We start from the raw sequence: 18,401 nt of genomic DNA, 5'->3' as shown, positions 1-18,401 counted from the left end.
CTAACGCAAAGACAAACAAAAGATAAAGTAAACCAAAACAGAGATAGGATGCAAAAATCACTCGCTACCTGACGACAACAGAGCCGCTTCGAAATCCTCGTGTAATGATTAGATCTTCAGTGTCACATCTGTCCCGAGATAAGATTGAACTCTGTGGCATTGTGTTACTGGAGAGGGCCTTCGTGGGGGCCAAGTCAGAGGGAGTCACTCGGTTGAATGAACGATGTTGAAATTGTAAAAAAAAAAAAAAAAAATTAAAAAACAACAATTTCCTCTGGAGATTGTCTATGATCCTCGACTGGCTGGAGAGAGACACAATATATAAACGTGTGTAAGAAACGCAACTAACAAAATATATAAACGTGTGTAAGAAACGCAACTAACAAAATATATAAACGTGTGTAAGACACGCAACTAACAAAATATATAAACGTGTGTAAGAAACGCAACTAACAAAATATATAAACGTGTGTAAGAAACGAAACTAACAAGTAATGGAACAGGAAAATATAACCTTGCTGGTTACAAGGTACAACCAATGTCAAACGAAATATAAAACCCGCACTTTATTTATATAATTGTTTGGTTTTTTAGGCAATAAAAACGTTATGTCACAACTTATGAAAGCTGACAACAGAGAAATTCTTATTATCCGATTTTTCCCTTTTGTTTATTAAGTAACAAGATTTTTATAGGTTAATTGGCAAATTAATTGTAACTGCCATGATGTAAACTCGTTTTAAAATTATTAGTAATTTTTGTCTACGTACTCTGGTTTCGATTATTCAAATTTACAGTAAAAAAAAAAAGCTTTAGCTTTGAGTATCTTACGTAATACATTAAGATTTAGCTTCCTATTGCTTACTTTGCATAATTTGTGTGCTCACTCCTGAGATGATAAAATTCTAATGGCTAATGACAGAATTTTACAAGGATTATCTAAAGTCATACAAATTCCCAATTTCTAGTGTTAAAGATGGAAGATATACATAGATGCATTTATGTATTTTTGTATATCTATTTAATATTGATTTAGTCCTGTACCTTATATATTTATTGGATTATCCGCAAGAGTAAACGAAATTATATAAAAGTAGGAATGAAAATAAAGTTGTTTCAGCTGTCAAAGTCACGAAATATTTTAGACCAGGAAGAAACTTGGGCATTTCAAGAGCCAAATATACAGACTCTAAAGTGAAAACATAAGATTTCTCCTAGAACGAAATAATTTAAGATTTGTAAGACAAACGAGAATGCATTGCGGAGAAAAAATCTAGTGCCAATGAAAATAAACAAGTAAAAAATGCGCCGAAGTTTCTTCGGCGCAACAGAGTTTTCTGTACAGCGTATAATGCTGTATGTAACTCTCAGCCACGGCCCATGACACCCTCAGCCACGGCCAGGTTGTGGCCTGTGTTGTTGGCATCTATAGCAGTGCCAGACGCACGATCATGGCTAACTTTAACCTTCAATAAAATAAAAACTACTAAGGCTAGAGGGCTGCAATTTGGTATGTTTGATGACTGGAGGGTGGATGATCAGCATACCAATTTGCAGCCCTCTAGCCTCAGTGGTTTTTAAGATCTGAGGGCGGAGAGAAAAAGCACGGACGGGCAGATAAATAGCCATCTCGGTTTTCTTTTACAGAAAACTAAAACAGGTGGTGAAATATGGAAGTAATTTGTAAGACAAAAAAAACTAATATTTAGCTAGAGTGACACATAAAATATTATCTTAAATAATTAATCATAATTTACTTCTGATATATTGCTGAGCCTATATTTGACGTGGTGCCTAAATACTAAGAAAAACAGTTACAAGCAGAGTTAAAAAGTATTTCAGGGCAAAATATTTTGATTCATATCCATTGTAACAAATAGTGAGAGTAACACTTCTACTGTCAATCCAAATTTCACAACTGTTAACTTTAATATTTTTTATTTGAGGTATTTATAAGTTTAACATTTTATTCATCGCAGTGTTAGCATTGGCAGAGAGCCAGTTTATAACTTCTGTATGCAGAAAACACACAAACAGTAAAGTTAGTAATGTAAAATTACATTCAAAGTATTACCAGCATCGTTTATCTTCCATAATATAAATCATCAATTAGCTTCGATTCAAAGACCATTTATTTGCCAAGAATTTAAACAGAAGACCACACGTAAGCTAAACTGTAAATTGCCTAAAACAACCTTTAAAACTGTTTAAGTTGATCACTGAAACCTGTCTCCAAAGAACGGCTTTGATGAATAACAAAAATTCCATTGTATCAAATAATTAAAAGTGAGAAATATCAACTACTCTACATGTCGCCGCTGATTTTTTTTTTATCCTTTTCTGTTTTCTAAAGGTTGCAATGTTGTTTTCATGACCAGTGTCCTTTCAATGGATTTTATATTTATTTTATTTGCATTGACTTATCGTAACTTCTCTGTTATTATCATCTACATTTTATAATTGATTTTTCCTAGTATGTGCAATTTTTCCATATATGGGCATTGTGTTTTTATAATGACATTCATGGTTTTGTTCAATATACTTTAATAATAATAACATTTTATAATAATAATAATAATAATAATAATAATTTTAATAATAATAATATGTTCTATTGAAATTTTTTCCATGCATTTATTTTGGAAGACATTTTTGTGTTTTGCGGCAACAATTGTTAGAACCAACTGTATAGAATATATAAAGAAGCAGAATCCAGATTTTTACTTTTCCCCATGAAATGACAAATTTTGTTAGCACGCACCTCCACTGAAGAGAAGTCCGCGATAAGGAAAATAGAAAAAGTCTTCTACAAAATAAATGCACTAATAATAAGGGTCTGCTGCCAAATTATAATAATAATAATAATAATCATAATAATAATAATAATAATAATAATAATAATAATAATAATAATAATAAATCTAAAACCCAAATTGATCAATTAACAAGCCTCTGACAACCATTTAACTGAGTTGGTAACAAATGTTAAATCTGGATGTGTGTCGAGTTTTGTACATGCTGGAAATTTGGGGAAAATTATACAAATGAAAAAATATTTTGTGCTGATTTAGTGAAAAACGGACAAAGACAGGATTTTTGAATGGTGGTAGATTATAGGAATCAAGGAATCAGTACTGTTGTTGGTAGTTTTCATTATTTAGAAGTTCAGGTTCTTTTACTTTAAAAAACGCTGTTTTGGTGGTGTTTAAATACAAAATGGTGAGCAACAATTTATTGAGGAAAACTGTCAGGTAGCGATATATTGCCATTAAGTTTCGTATCTCCTAATACAATATTTTTATAGAATACAAAACTATATACACATGTTGTTTAGGAGACCAGCAGTCATCATCATCATCAGAAATGATCATTATTATATATGAAAATGAAATTCGAAAAAAACAAAGCAACATTAGTAATTGAAGACACAAAAAAACGAAATTATCAAAGACTGAAAAAAAAACTGACAAACACGATAATTATTAATTAATGGATACGAACATCAAAAAACTAAAACAACGGCATACCTGATCAATACACCAACTCAAACTCTCAGTAAAAAAAAAAAAAGAATAATTAAATAAATAAAGAATAAATATTTGGCAATACCATAGCTGGAGATGAGTAATGAGGGAGAAATTTGCCGTTCGGAACGGTTGACAGAAAAAGAAGTTGATGGATGAGGCATAAGCCCCGATAACTGACTTAAATGCAAGAGTGGCTACGATGATTAAAGCCAATATTTAGTTTGTCGCTAAATTTAATGGGTCTTTTATAAGGAAAAAGGCGGACCTCAGTCTGAGACTCTCTCTCTCTCTCTCTCTCTCGCTAAATTTAATGGGTCTTTTATAGGGAACACGGCGGACCTCAGTCTGAGACACTCTCTCTCTCTAATTTAATGGGTCTTTTATCAGGAACGCGGCGGACCTCAGTCTGAGAATCTCTCTCTCTCTCTCTCTCTCTCTCTCATAGTGCTATATTTTTTGTATAAATTATTTTTGTAATTCTAAGTTTTCCACTTAACAGTTTCTCTCTCTCTCTCTCTCTCTCTCTCCCCATGCCTACGAACGAGTACGTGTACTACAAGAAAAATCAAAGGAAAAAGTCGACTGTTTCATGTTAAATAAGATCAGAGAATCTAAGCGAGTCATAATTTGCACAATTACCTTTATAAGCTCGCTAGCAAAATAAGTTATTGCTATGAGAGAGAGAGAGAGAGAGAGAGAGAGAGAGAGAGAGAGAGAGAGAGAGAGAGAGAGAGAGAGAGAGAGAGAGTGTTTGCAACAAATTTAATATTCAATGTTTAAAATGCATTCTCGCAAGCGGGATCAGACTTAAAGTATGTGTCACGGGCATACTTTTCGTAACTTTCCAGTCATGCTTAGATTCAATCTACAATCTCACAATCCACTCTACTCTTGTTCAAATCAATCAAAACTATCCCCCAATCTTGCTTCAAGTCTCCACGATAAGAGGGATAATGAAAGATCTTTTAATAAATATTTTCCTAGTTCTGAAAAATGACTTTTGTGTTTACAACAGAAATGTATACAACCATACGGCCGTGCATTCAGTAATGATAGTATTTACTGATATGTAAGCCGTTGGAAAATCATTCTTTAGTGTTTTTGGAGCACTGTCGCAAAACTAACAATTGGGTCTACCCACTATAATCTTTTTCTAATGTATTTCATTTCCTTTATCTCGTTCAACTCTAGACAGGATCGTTCCTTCCTCAGAACAACGACTGTTTCTAGTCCATCCTACCCAAGGTCATATAAAACACATTAATGGAGCACTGTAGATTGTATACAGCATTGATGAAATCATCAGATTTTGGCAAAACGACTGTTCCTTAACACTTTAAATGGATCTATGAAAGGAATTACTGATTCCCACTTATTCAATCCATCTTAAATACTAGATGACGGAAGAGAAGCACAGTCGTAGCGATAAAAATGAAGCATATCAACATGCTAGTTTTGTAACTACTCAACTATACAACCAACTCGAGAAGGGAAACGAGAGAGAGAGAGAGAGAGAGAGAGAGAGAGAGAGAGAGAGAGAGAGAGAGAGAGAGAGGCAACGCAGACCTCCTTGCTAATTCTATGACTGACTTATCAAGGTATTTGCTATAAGCCTACGAAGCGCCTAAAACGCGTTCGACCTCATAATCTACCACCAATAAAAGTCTTCGAGTTGGCAAAGGTCCCTGATTAGGGAGGGTTCAAGATGGCCTCGCCTAAAACACGACAGCCAAGTCCGACCATATTGAAAAAGTAAAGACTTGCGAGAACGTGGAACACCCGTCAGCTTAAGCCGTGGGAGGTAATAGAGGGGGCTAAGGGAGGGCGGCAAGGGAGGGAGGGAGGAGAGGGAGGGAGGTAAGGAAGACGGATAAGGAAGGAAGGAGGGAGGGAGTAATTTATCTAGGTCACTTTATGACAAACAGAAAAGCAAGTTCATTTTGATGTCTTTTATCCACAGGTGATAACAAAGACGCAGGTTCATAGATTATGGGACCACTTTATAAATCCAAATCTTCTCTTTAATCTTCAACTACTTTTCTCATTACAAAATCCTTTAACAGCTGATTCACGGATGAGCCCCTAAGCCGAATACTTCCACAATACTAGCAGTTTCATACACAAGAACAAACAGTAAAGGTGATATAACACTACCCTGTAGCATTCCACTACTCACTGCAAATTCACTTAACAAGACTCCTCCAATACTGACTCTGCACCTACTCTGCTCAGGAATACCTTTAATTCGCTTTACATATTTAACAAAGGCCACCAGAAAGGAATTTTCAAAGTACATAAACCGCTGCTCAATATACCCTGACAAATATTTGCTCTGTTCAACTCCTGCCTTTTCTAAAATCCTCTTGTTTGCCTCTAACTATTTTATCAATATCTTTCTTTATGCTAATGGGAATAAGCATACTAAACATTTTCATCAAAAGTGATGTAAGTGCAATGCCTCTACAGTTATCAAGTTGAGTGAGTCACCTGTACAATTATTTTTGTAAATTTTGCTTAAACATACCTAATTGGTTTTGCATGGACCTCAGTGTGGTGGTCCAGAGTTCAAGCCCCTTTTTATAGGGGTTTAGGGGACCTTATAATAATTCAGAAATGTGACGATGCCTTGAGTATCAAAATAATTCCCAATAAATTGCCTCGAATCGAGTAAAAATGACATGCACTCAAAACTAAACAGTCTTCAATTCTATAATATTCTTAAGACACAGAATCTCTCTTAAATAAGACACAGAGCATCTCTTAAATTTACATACACGTATATTTTATATACCTCTGCACAATGTGCCCAGTACTACAGAAACGTTACAAACAAACAGCTTACCTTTTACCAAGACACTGCCAAAGAAATGACTGAACATCATGCAATTGCTTGTCTCCTGAAGAGAGAAAGAAACAAGGCTCTAATAATTGACAAAGAGAGTTATACAAAGTTAATATATATAGGCATAGTATATACATATATATATATATATATATATAGTTATACATACAGTAGATAACAGCAGCATATGAACATGCACCTATTTGCCCCTATACATACACATACAAACAATCGTCCACATTCACCATAACACATCACCATCCACTCGAAAATACACGAACTTTAAGATCAAGGCCACACCCTCAGGAAAGGTGACACCAATCCGGGCCTGTGACGACAATACCAGCAGAATTTATGCCCTACATCCCGAGTCACACGGGCGTCTTAACTCAACGAGCATCGGAGAAGACAAAGGGGGAAGGAGCCCCACGTCTTCTACATCACAGGTAAGAGGAAGAAACGCCACGCCTTGTCTTCTCAAAAGTCGATGGAGAATGAAAACACGAATTGATCGTGACGGGAAGAAGGAGGTCACACATCACCCACTTGGAAAAAAATTTTCGTAGATCAGATTTGAATATTTATACAAGGGAGGTTTAAAGCAATGGCACCTCGAGTAATAATGTAAAGAAGCAAACAATAGGATAGGTGACATGAAGTATTCCTGTTGAGTCACAGCGTTTTGGTTAAGCGAGGATAAAAGCGATATTAAATCCCTGGATGTTAGCTTCGATGGGAATATAAAATATGACTTTATTCAACAGAGAGAGAGAGAGAGAGAGAGAGAGAGAGAGAGAGAGAGAGAGAGAGAGAGAGAGAGAGAGAGAGAGAGACAACAAATGCACAACATTATAGAGGCAAACATCACCGGCGAGGAAATATTTGACTAATTACAGCACACAGTCGCCCGCGTGTACACACACACACACACACGCATACGTACATACATGCATACATATATACATACATACATTATATATATACTTATATATATAAATATATTATACATACTGTATGTATATATATATATATATATATATATATATATATATATATATATATATATATATATATATATATATATATATATATATATATATATATATATATATATATACTTCAATCTCTGTTCATTCTTTTAATTTATAACCACGCCATCACAAGTCTCACGAGAGGAAACACGCTCCAATAACTTGACGAATTGCTGTATCTCAAATGATCTGGAGGTAAAAAATAACCTTGATGGATCATATGCTGTCAAAACAAGACTCCCTAATCTTCATGGGGAAAAAAAAGGGCTCGAAAGAAGAAGAGGAAACGGCGTGACGTCATCAACGATAACATCGAGCCATTGGCTGTTACAGAGGCGAGAATTATGGGAAACTGGGGGAATTTCGACAGAGTGGGCTGACTTTCAGAGCTTAGGTCGGCTGCAAATGGCTTATGTGATTATGGGTATTTACTCAAGGCTATACTATTTACAAATCTTAATACTTTCGGTAGGTTTTCACGGAAGACTTTAAAGCCACTTTTTAGTTTTCTGTAAAAGAAAACTATTGTGCCGGCTTTGTCTGTCCGTCCGCACTTTTTCTGTCCGCCCTCAGATCTTAAAAACTACTGAGGCTAGAGGGCTGCAAATTGGTATGTTGATCATCCACACTCCAATCATCAAACATACTAAATTGCAGCCCTCTAGCCTTAGTAGTTTTGATTTTATTTAAGGTTAAAGTTAGCCATAATCCAGCTTCTGGCAACGATATAGGATAGGCCACCACTGTACAGTGGTTAAACTTTCATGGGCCGCGGCTCATACAGCATTACACCGAGACCACCGAAAAATAGCTCTATTTTCGGTGACCTTCATTATACGCTGTACAAAAAACTCGACTGAGCAAAAACCTTGCGATAATTAGATGGTACGCTGGCACCATATGAAGAGAGCGCTACGAAAACCTTTTATAGACCAGGCCTAATCGAAACCAAAAGTAAATAAATGACTTAAACATAAATATGTAAATGTATGAAAATGTTTACTAATGGGCTTAGTTTTCACAGGAACCAACAGACCAGCCTCTGACAGGGATGGACCAATACAATAGCTATATCAATTAATTTCATTATACATTGCTTCATAACACCTTGTAAAGTTTTTTTAAAACTTATTCTCGAGGTTTTTTTTCTTATGGGACTCGTGACCAAGACGTAACCTTCGCTGCCGGGTGAAACTGGAGTAATCACATGAAATATGTTTTACAGTCAATAGCAGCTAATTAAATGGTGGTTTATAATTTTTTTTTTTTGTCTTAAGCAACACTAAACTAGGAAACCATGATACTCTATTTCTGTAACTTTCTAGCGATGACCATCAGATTCTTAAATTATAATGAATGACGAACCTGATGTCTCCACCGATCACCTTTTTCATCAAGGGAACCAAATTTTCATGTACTGGAAAAAGAGGAACCAAATTTTCACGTGCTGAACAAGAAAGAGGAACCAAATTTTCACGTGCTGAACAAGAAAGGGGAACCAAATTTTCACGTACTGGAAAAGAAAGAGGTGACTCACAGTTTTCCTGACTACAGAATATACTCAAAACAATCACAATTTCAAAGAGTACCAATGTAATGTGATTCTTTTTGTGTTTATCAGCCGTATTTACGCAATTCTTTCCTGTTTTGATAATGGTTCGTGTAGCTTTGTAATCATGATTATTGTAGGTGTTCATTAATCAAGAAAAATAAAAACTTTTTTTTTCATACGCGAAAATTTGGTTCCCTAGAAAAAGGAATTGTCAAAAATTCAAAAGAACAAGTTCTTATTTATATTCACTTGGAAATAAAAACACGGAATACCTCACCAAGTATATCACAACAATCTGAAACCAATTTTGAAAGTTTATAAGATACAAACTGACAATACATCTTTTTAAATTCGACGGAATTGAGTTTAGCATATCTTCTGAAGAGAGAGAGAGAGAGAGAGAGAGAGAGAGAGAGAGAGAGAGAGAGAGAGAGAGAGAGAGAGAGAGAGTTCGACAGGAGTGAGTTTAACATATCTACTGAGAGAGAGAGAGAGAGAGAGAGAGAGAGAGAGAGAGAGAGAGAGAGAGAGAGAGAGAGAGAGAGAGAGAGACAGAGAGTGAGTTAGACAGGAGTGAGAGAGAGAGAGAGAGTTTAAGATATCTACTGAGAGAGAGAGAGAGAGAGAGAGACAGAGAGAGAGAGAGAGAGAGAGACAGGAGTGAGTTTAACATATCCTCTGAGAGAGAGAGAGAGAGAGAGAGAGAGAGAGAGAGAGAGAGAGAGAGAGAGAGAGAGAGAGAGAGAGAGAGTTTAACATATCCTCTGAGAGAGAGAGAGAGAGAGAGAGAGAGAGAGAGAGAGAGAGAGAGAGAGATTTAGACATAGAGAGAGAGAGAGAGAGAGAGAGAGAGAGAGAGAGAGAGAGAGAGAGAGAGAGAGAATCTTTGACATATCGACAATTCCATCTAACCTTGAGAACGCCGGACGGCATTCCTTAGGGGACTTCAGTATGTCACAGACATCACAGATGTCCGAGAGCAACCAATTGCTCAGTGACCACCCAAAGGCTTGCTTACTGATTTCAGAAGTTCAACTCTTCCTAATACATGGCATCACCACTACAACAGCTATGAATAGGAAAATTTTAGACTTTTTAAACTTTAAAGGCGCTCTGAATTGTAGGTCATGGACGCGCTAAGGTTTTGGCAATCTTGAAGACCTCGTAATTCTCGTCAACTAATATTTATTTATGGAATGAATATGTCTGTAAAGTGATCTATCCTGTATTTTTTATTCATTCTGTTTGGTTATAATGTTTGTTTAAGCCTTTTTAATTAATAGAAGTTTCCACGTTAGGTAATGTTTTATTGTTATTTAGTTCATTCTCTGGTTCATTTAGAAGTTCTCAAGGATTTTGTGTTGTTTTCTCAGTATTCAATAAATAACTTGTATTACTTTATACCTAATTGCTTTATGCTTTCTTAACTTCAGTTCCAGATTGTTATTCACTGTTATTCTTATGAAAATAGTGTTATTTATTTGTTATAATTATTATTCAGAAGATGAACCCTCTTCATATGGAACAAGCCCACCAAAGGGGCCACTGACTTGAAATTCAAGCTTCCAAAGAATATTAAGGTGTTCATCAGGAAGAAGTAAGAGATAAAGGGAAAGCAGAAAAAAGAAAAAATAAATATATTAATTAACAAATAGATAAAAATGTATTGAAATGCAAGGCGACCAGTATTAGGGTAGCAATGTATTGCACCTTCGCTTGAACTTCTGAAGTTCCAATTACACGACATATTATTTTAACCTAACCTTGGGAACTTGTATTATGATTTTAAGGAACTTTCATAATAAGGGTTATATATATCATACAACTCCATTTGTGAATTTAGGAGAATAACTTATGAAAACACAACGATTTTTGTGAATATTCATGACAACGAACAGGCGAAATGTATCCCGGGAAAATTTGCCTACCGATATCTTAAAACTTATTGCCTTGTAAATTTTTGAACACCACGAAACATTAACAACGCCTTCAATGTGATTCAGTTAAGAGAACAATACCAGTCACAGAAAAGCAAAGACTCAGTATAATGTTATTTGTTTGTTAAATACAATGCCTCGGAATTTTTCCAGTTATGATATCACTGGTTAATTTTATTCATAATTATACTCTTTAAAATATAATACCAGTAATTTATTACTTGAACTAACTTCTTTATATATTTTTCAACTTTATCAGACACATTTCAACTCCCTGAAACCTGGCTCCAAACCTCCAATGCAATTTACGAAAGATGTCAACTTTTCTTACAGGATAACACTTACATGCTGAATCAAATTCTTCCACATCTTGTCCGACATGTATCAAGAGACTTTTACATTTATTTAACTACCTCCAAACCTTCCAAAGTAATTTACAGACAGACACTGCTTTTCCCGCAAGTTAACAAACTGAGATCCTGACAGCGGCGAATTCTATCTCCTGACTGCTCAGTCGTAAACACGATTGGAAGACAGCGCAAGAAAACAGTACCTACACCAAAGACGCGGCAGCACTCGTGACATTGAAGGGAGGTGTGTGTCCTTGGCAGAATTTGTATCTGAATTCTCTTTTAATCTTGCTTTCGTTTGAACATGCCTGATGTTCAGGGCGGTTATAATTGATGTGTGTTATCAGGGAATTCATAAACTATTATAAATTATATTATTATATAATTATATATATGCATATATACTGTATATGTATATAGTGTGTACGTATCTGTGATATTCATTAACACATGAAATGCCCAGAGCAAGAAGTAAAATATGCTGTGCAAGCTAAACTACGATATTCCCCGATAATTAAGCGCTTGATTTAAAGTGACGTGTGACTCTCCTTGACAAATCGAGAACTTTATTATAATTTTATGTGAGATGGAAAATGAAGATTACCTACATTGTGAGGAAGGGATATGTTTCAAAGAAGTAAACTATGTTTCTTAAGCTACAGATTCTGTCGACTCTTCCCCAGGGTGACAACGGGTTCGTTTTTAGGCTAATGCTTGCCGAGTCAGCTAAGGTAAAAATCAACCAGTACTCTTTTATTGACCTGAACTGAATATAGAATTTAGGCCAAAGGCCAAGCACTGGGACCTATGGGGTCATTCAGCGCTGAAATGGAAATTGACAGGAAAAGGTTTGAAAGGTGTAAGAGGAGGAACACCTCAAAGCAGTTGCACTATGAATCAACTGTTAGGAGAGGGTGGAGAGTAAGATGGAAAAAAGAGAATATGAACGGAGGTACAGTAAAAGGAACGAAAGGGGTTGCAGCTAGGGGCCGAAGGCAACACTGCAAAGAACCTTAAGTAATGCCTCCAGTGTACCATATGAGGTGCACTGACGGCAGTTCTTGCGTGTATAAATTAATGACAGAACTAGCTTTATTCGCTGCTACGTTGTCCTGAGAAGTAATCACTACTACGTAAGCGAAAGCTACACTCATTTTTCTCGTAAAACAAGAGGAAGGGGGGGGGAGGTGGGGGAGTCTGTCGCGGAAACTGGCAAGCTTCGAAAAAGACCGCGAGATTTAAAACTCAAGGTCGGCGATATTTTGACGAGCAGCCAAGGGCAGGGGAAACAATGCATAAGGTATGTTTATCTCAGGAGCGGTATGATTTTCCAGACATTAGCTAACAGGAATCTCTCTCTGTTACTCATCGAAGCTCGTTTAATTTTTGAAGAGGAATAAAAAGGTGGTTTGGTGCTAGACGGAGACAGCCTCGTAAATCGGTGACAACTTACTATAGGCTTTCTTGGAGAGGAGAGTGTAGGGTCTGTCTTGCAGCCTCACCCCAAAACGGGTTTCCTAAGCGATGGGTACAATGTAAAATACAGCTTCATTCATAGGTATTCATCAAGTCTTGCTTTTACTATAGTGAAGAAAACTTCACAAATCAATCTATGTTTGAATTTACGAATTCACCAACTGTCATTCCAGGTATGAATTTTAAATTTCGGTTCTAATACTGAAATAGCACCAAGAAAAAGTTAAAAGTAAATCTTATTCAAGATAGTCACCAGTTCCCTTCAGCCCTCGTCTACTGCACATTTTTTTTTTGTTCCCTTTGTTTTCTCCTACCTAGCTGTCCAACTTCTTAAACTTTATCTAGTTCAGGAGCAATACAAGACCAATATTTTGGCAGCAATTAAAATGTGGTTTTGAACTCCAAAGCAAATAGTTAATTTCCAGACAAACTAACATCAAAATATCAAACTAGCCGATTCAAGTAACACAAATATTTACAATTCCAAGCCATTTCATTATCCTAGACGCTCACACGACCATGATCATTAAGATAATACTAAAATAATATCAATTCTATTAGGAAAGAACGATTGAAAGCCTCATTGTTGGCTAAGACCCGCGTCCTCTCAAAAGAAATAGGGAGGTCTCAAAATAGCGTTGCTACACCCACCAGTTAATACCTAACCTTTGCTTAACATCGGCTGGGCCTTGCGTTTAAACTCTAGACTAGAGGAAGTTAAGGATGGGGGATTTTAGAATGTTGTTTTTATTTTAACTGTTACCGTAATCAGGGATTTCTTATGAAGAAGTATTGAACTTTATACATAGAATTTAGACCAAAGGCGAGGCACTGAGACCTATGAGGCCATTCAGCGCTGAAACGGAAATTAACGGTAAAAGGTTTGAAAGGTGTAACAGGAGGAAAACCTCGCAGTTGCCCGGTGAATCAACTTTTAGGAGGGGGTGGAGGAAAGTAAGATGGAAGAGAATACGACAGGAGGTGCAGTAAAAGGAACGAAAGGGGTTGCAGCTAGGTGTGGGAAGGGTCTTAGCATGGAACAGAAGAAGGAACATTACGAATTAGCCCTTAATAGCCATGTACTCTGACTAGGTCTGATTTTCTACAATGAACAGAAAAGTTCCAAAGCGTACATGTTACCTTCTGTACAAATCATAAATATGTAATATATATCAGCACATTTATCCACACATACATATACGTTCATTTATATGGCTATACATCTAAATCAGTCGAGTTGCAACATAAAAGAAACCAATATATAACACACATATACATCGCATATAATTCTTCAATAACACAAAGACCACGCGTCCTGCCCTTTCAACCGCACGATAATACCGTCCCATTGCTCTTCTAGAAAATTAGATGTGACTGCCGTAAATACAGAATTAAATAACAGATGACAAAGATCTTCGCTTCTTTCAGCATGGCTGTCATCTCCCGAGTTATGGAGTCTGTCGCCTTCGGGTTCGGGGTTGGCAAGGTCCCTCTCAAATGGCAAGGTATGCTTAATACTCATAATGATGAGATGTCATGACATACCGTGCGATCTCTCTCTCTCTCTCTCTCTCTCTCTCTCTCTCTCTCTCTCTCTCTCTCTCTCTCTCTCCGTAAAGCTTTTTTTCAAAACGAAGTCAAATTCACTACAAGTGAAATGCAATCACTTCGTCTCTCTCTCTCTCTCTGCTCCAAGATGGACTGATTGATTGATTTATAGAGTTTAGGCATACATGCCAAGCACTGGGGCAACTAAGGCCATTCAGCGCTGAAACGGAAGTTGACATTAAAAGTTTGATATGTGTAAGAGGAGGATAACCTCAAAGCAGTTGCACTATGAATCAATTGTTAGGAGAGTGTGGAAAGTAAGATGGAAGAAAGAGAATATGAAAGGAGGTACAGTAAAAGGAATGAAAAGGGTTGCAGCTAGGGGCCGAAGGGACGCTGCAAAGAACCTTAAGTAATGCTTACAGTACACCGCATGAGGTGCACTGACAACACTACCCACCTAAAGTGACGCGTAATTGTAATAGCCTCAATGCCCTCTTAACTTCTCGAATTCTTCGCGCTTACTGATTTATTTATTTTTTTTTTATACGCTCGTCACTACAAAGCCTTAATAAATTCCAGTTGCAATTAATAAATTCCAACTGCAAGAGATCTGAAGCATTTATGATGTCCGGTAGCGGGAAACGAAGCGGCCCCCCCCCCCCCCCATAACCACGGCGAGGTCACGTTACCGACCTGACCAATTGTTTACGAAATGTTTGTTTTACAAACGCTGTAGTTCTCTAATCCTCACATAAACCACCGCTGTCGCTGACGAATGTAAATAATAGGTTACATGTTTAATTAAATCCTGATGTTACAGAGAGAGAGAGAGAGAGAGAGAGAGAGAGACTGTGTTATTACAAGACGATTTTTTGTTTCGGAAAGAAGGCGTAAACAACATGTCTTGAACACACACCAGTACAAATTGATGACATGAGAACTTTCAGCTGTTTACAAATGTAAACAGTTTGGTATCAGAGACATATATACCTGTAAATTCTCCCGAAAAACAACTGATTTACACTTGAGGAACCACCATTAATCATTTATTTATTCCTAATCTCACACTTCCTAACATATTTTAAAAATTGCGGAAGATTTATAGATTAAAAATAAGTAAGATATACACAACGCCTCAAACCATCACGACCGGACGAATATAATTTGAGAAAAACGAATTCGAACGCGGATAAACCGCGAAGCAGTTTTACCATTCGACCTAAACCCCCCCAAAAAAACTCCCTTTTGAAAAGGCGTTACCAGAGACTCATTTGGCCCGTCAGGTGAGTCAGTTCAGGGAATCTTCGACGGTTCAAGTGAAATGCAAATATCTCATTTAACAAAAACGAAGACAGATCTGATCGCTATTGGCAAGCAAATGGGACTCGCACAAACAGACACATCATACAGACACATACAGACACATACACACCTGGGCCTAGGGTTTTTGTGTCTCTCTTACCTGTGAGTTAAATGCGAACGTGATCATTCTGGAAGCATCTTCCCCTCTCATTAAACGAGCGAGTGTCTTCGTTCCGTAACCTCAGAGCCTAAAGAAAGCATTTATTGTTGGGTGAAGTGTCAAGAGCATTAATCATTCTCTCTCTCTCTCTCTCTCTAAGTCTCTTAAATTATTCTTCTTTCCTCGAGTGCGCGTCAGTCTAAGGCAAACATCGTGCCAATCTGTGAATGCCAATATGAAGGAGGACCATTATTGGTAATGTAACGAATATTATCAATCATTCGATTTTCTCTCTCTCTCTCTCTAAATTATGTAAATTCAGTTGCACGTATCCTAAAATAAGAAGAAATAAAATAAAGTAAAAGCATTAAAACCTATCTGCCGACCTTTCCAATTCGCCAACCCTGTTTCTCTCTCTCTCTCTCTCTCATTATGTATGTAAATTTAGGCACACGCATGATATCTAAAAATAAGAAAACAAACAAAAGCATTAACACCTATCTCCCTCCCCTTGCCCCACCCCGGTTCTCTCTCTCTCTCTCTCTCTCTCTCTCTCTCTCTCTCTCTCTCTCTCTCTCTCTCTCTCTCTCCTCAATTTTACAGTGATCTAAATAAACCCTTCCTAGGGCCAAAATTATCTCACATATTCCTCTGCTTTGGGATGTGAAACAAGCGAATGATTTCAGCAAGCAAGCATAATCCAAGAATCAATTACTTCTGACGTTTGGACAGACAGTCAAAATTTAATTTTAGGTCACGGGGACGATTTGTTGGAGGACCCCCTTGCGATGACGACTGGGACCGACAGTTTATTGTTATGATCACTGGTGGTATTCTTATAATAATAATAATAATAATAATAATAATAATAATAATAATATAATAATAATAATAATGTTGGTAGCAATGATTACAGGAAACACACACACACACATATATATATACATATACATATATATAAATCGTCAAAATAATAATAATAATAATAATAATAATAATAATAATAATAATAAAAATAAAAATAACAATAATGTTGGGTAGCAATTATTACAAGAAACTAACTATATATATATATATATATATATATATATATATATATATATATATATATATATATATATATATATATATATATTATATATATATATAGTAAAAATAACTAGCAATAATCATACGAATAATCATAAAACTAAATAGTTATCAAGAGGCATCTTCATCCTAAACAGGAAATTCTGGTAAAAATATGTTCAAATGATTCACCTCTAATTCAGATTTACAAGTGAAAATAGCTGCAACCGTTTATTAATACATGCCAAGTGAAGGGCGAGTTAATCGGAGTTACAAGACGTAACTGATATAATTATCGAATCATAAACTCTCATGATGACAAAGATCTGGTCAGGGATTAAAATACTACACTGCCTTAAAATAGAAAACTGCAGTATTTGCACATTTTTCGAAATTGAGATATACCACCTATTGGGCTCGTGAAACACTAATACACAAGTTACTGCAGTTTCTGAATGATTCTTCAATGCTTTGTTTAGGGGGTCCCGTTTGCAGTTTCTGCAAAATCAGCAGTACGGCATGGGAAATTGCAGTATCTACCATTTTTCTCAGTTTTGTATTTTTGCAGATACTGCAGTTTTCCATTTTGGGGCAGTGTAGGGGTCATGAGTCATTAATCTGAAAAAAAAATCACCTGGATGTATCGATCTTTACCATTCAATAATAAAGCAAGAAAAAAGTATGCTAAAATAAACAAAGTAATGAGTATAAAAAAATAATATACCCGGGGTCAAAACGACACGCGAGTGACGGCCTTGGGACGCGCATGCTCAGTGGGAGGCGGCCCACGATCCGGAAAATGCACCGTGACAAACGTCATGTTATGGACTATGCGCATATTGCGAGCATATCATGTTTTGAGGTCGTCATTGTGACGCCAGACTGTCAGTGCAAAATGAAAAATGAAATATTGTTAGATATAATAACTGGAGCAAGTGGGTCTGGCCCCTTAGCTTTCTCTTGTACTGTTTCTTTCTCTCTCCCTTGTTGGTTGCTAACGTGTTCTCTGTGTTATATTGGCTTGGTTACTGGTTCTGTTCTATCCTACACAAAGTTCAACACCTCTTAAAAAAATATATATATATATATATATATATATATATATATATATATATATATATATATATATATATAATCACTCAATTTGATAAATCGTATTTGAAAAATAAAGATATCGGAAACGCTAACTGGAACATTTTACGAAGCATCACGGAGTGCCGTTCTAAAGCAAATGTACTACCACCTCTTCTACCGCCCACTACTACTACTACTAACACCAACTCTACAACAACTACATTATGCATGCAAGCATCTTCTGCTTTCAGACTTGACAGCTTTACACCAACGGAACGCAGCGGTGCACGGCAGATGGGGCCTCCATAATTAACTTCCACTATCTTTAGGGCGCGTTCATAAAGATGTCGTGATTTGGCCCAGAATCACCTGGTGGTGAATCACCTTCAACAGGTAAGTTTTATTGCGCTACGCGAGAGAGAAAAAGCGGAGACGCAGGAATTTCTGTGTTCTGGGAGGAATGAGCACTGGCAAGATGCGTGATCGTAAATTTCAACAGATTGCCTTTAAATCAACTTATGCTGAAGACAG

At 36.5% G+C, this 18,401-nt stretch overlaps 1 protein-coding gene across 3 annotated transcripts in view; it reads right to left on the bottom strand.

Moving 5' to 3' along the window:
- Positions 1–18,401, bottom strand: part of ash2 (Set1/Ash2 histone methyltransferase complex subunit ash2) — a 61,496-nt gene that overhangs the window by 16,681 nt on the left and 26,414 nt on the right. For all 3 annotated transcript variants that reach the window (XM_067090372.1, XM_067090368.1, XM_067090371.1), the window contains exon 12: positions 6,370–6,424. In XM_067090372.1, coding sequence (XP_066946473.1) covers positions 6,370–6,424 — 55 coding nt within the window. The remainder of the gene's footprint in view (positions 1–6,369; positions 6,425–18,401) is intronic.

The sequence above is a fragment of the Macrobrachium rosenbergii genome, chromosome 47, assembly GCF_040412425.1.
Source record: "Macrobrachium rosenbergii isolate ZJJX-2024 chromosome 47, ASM4041242v1, whole genome shotgun sequence".
Taxonomy (NCBI): domain Eukaryota; kingdom Metazoa; phylum Arthropoda; class Malacostraca; order Decapoda; family Palaemonidae; genus Macrobrachium; species Macrobrachium rosenbergii.
The sequence above is the reverse complement of the archived record's forward strand: the minus strand, read 5'-3'. Positions and strand labels throughout refer to the sequence as shown.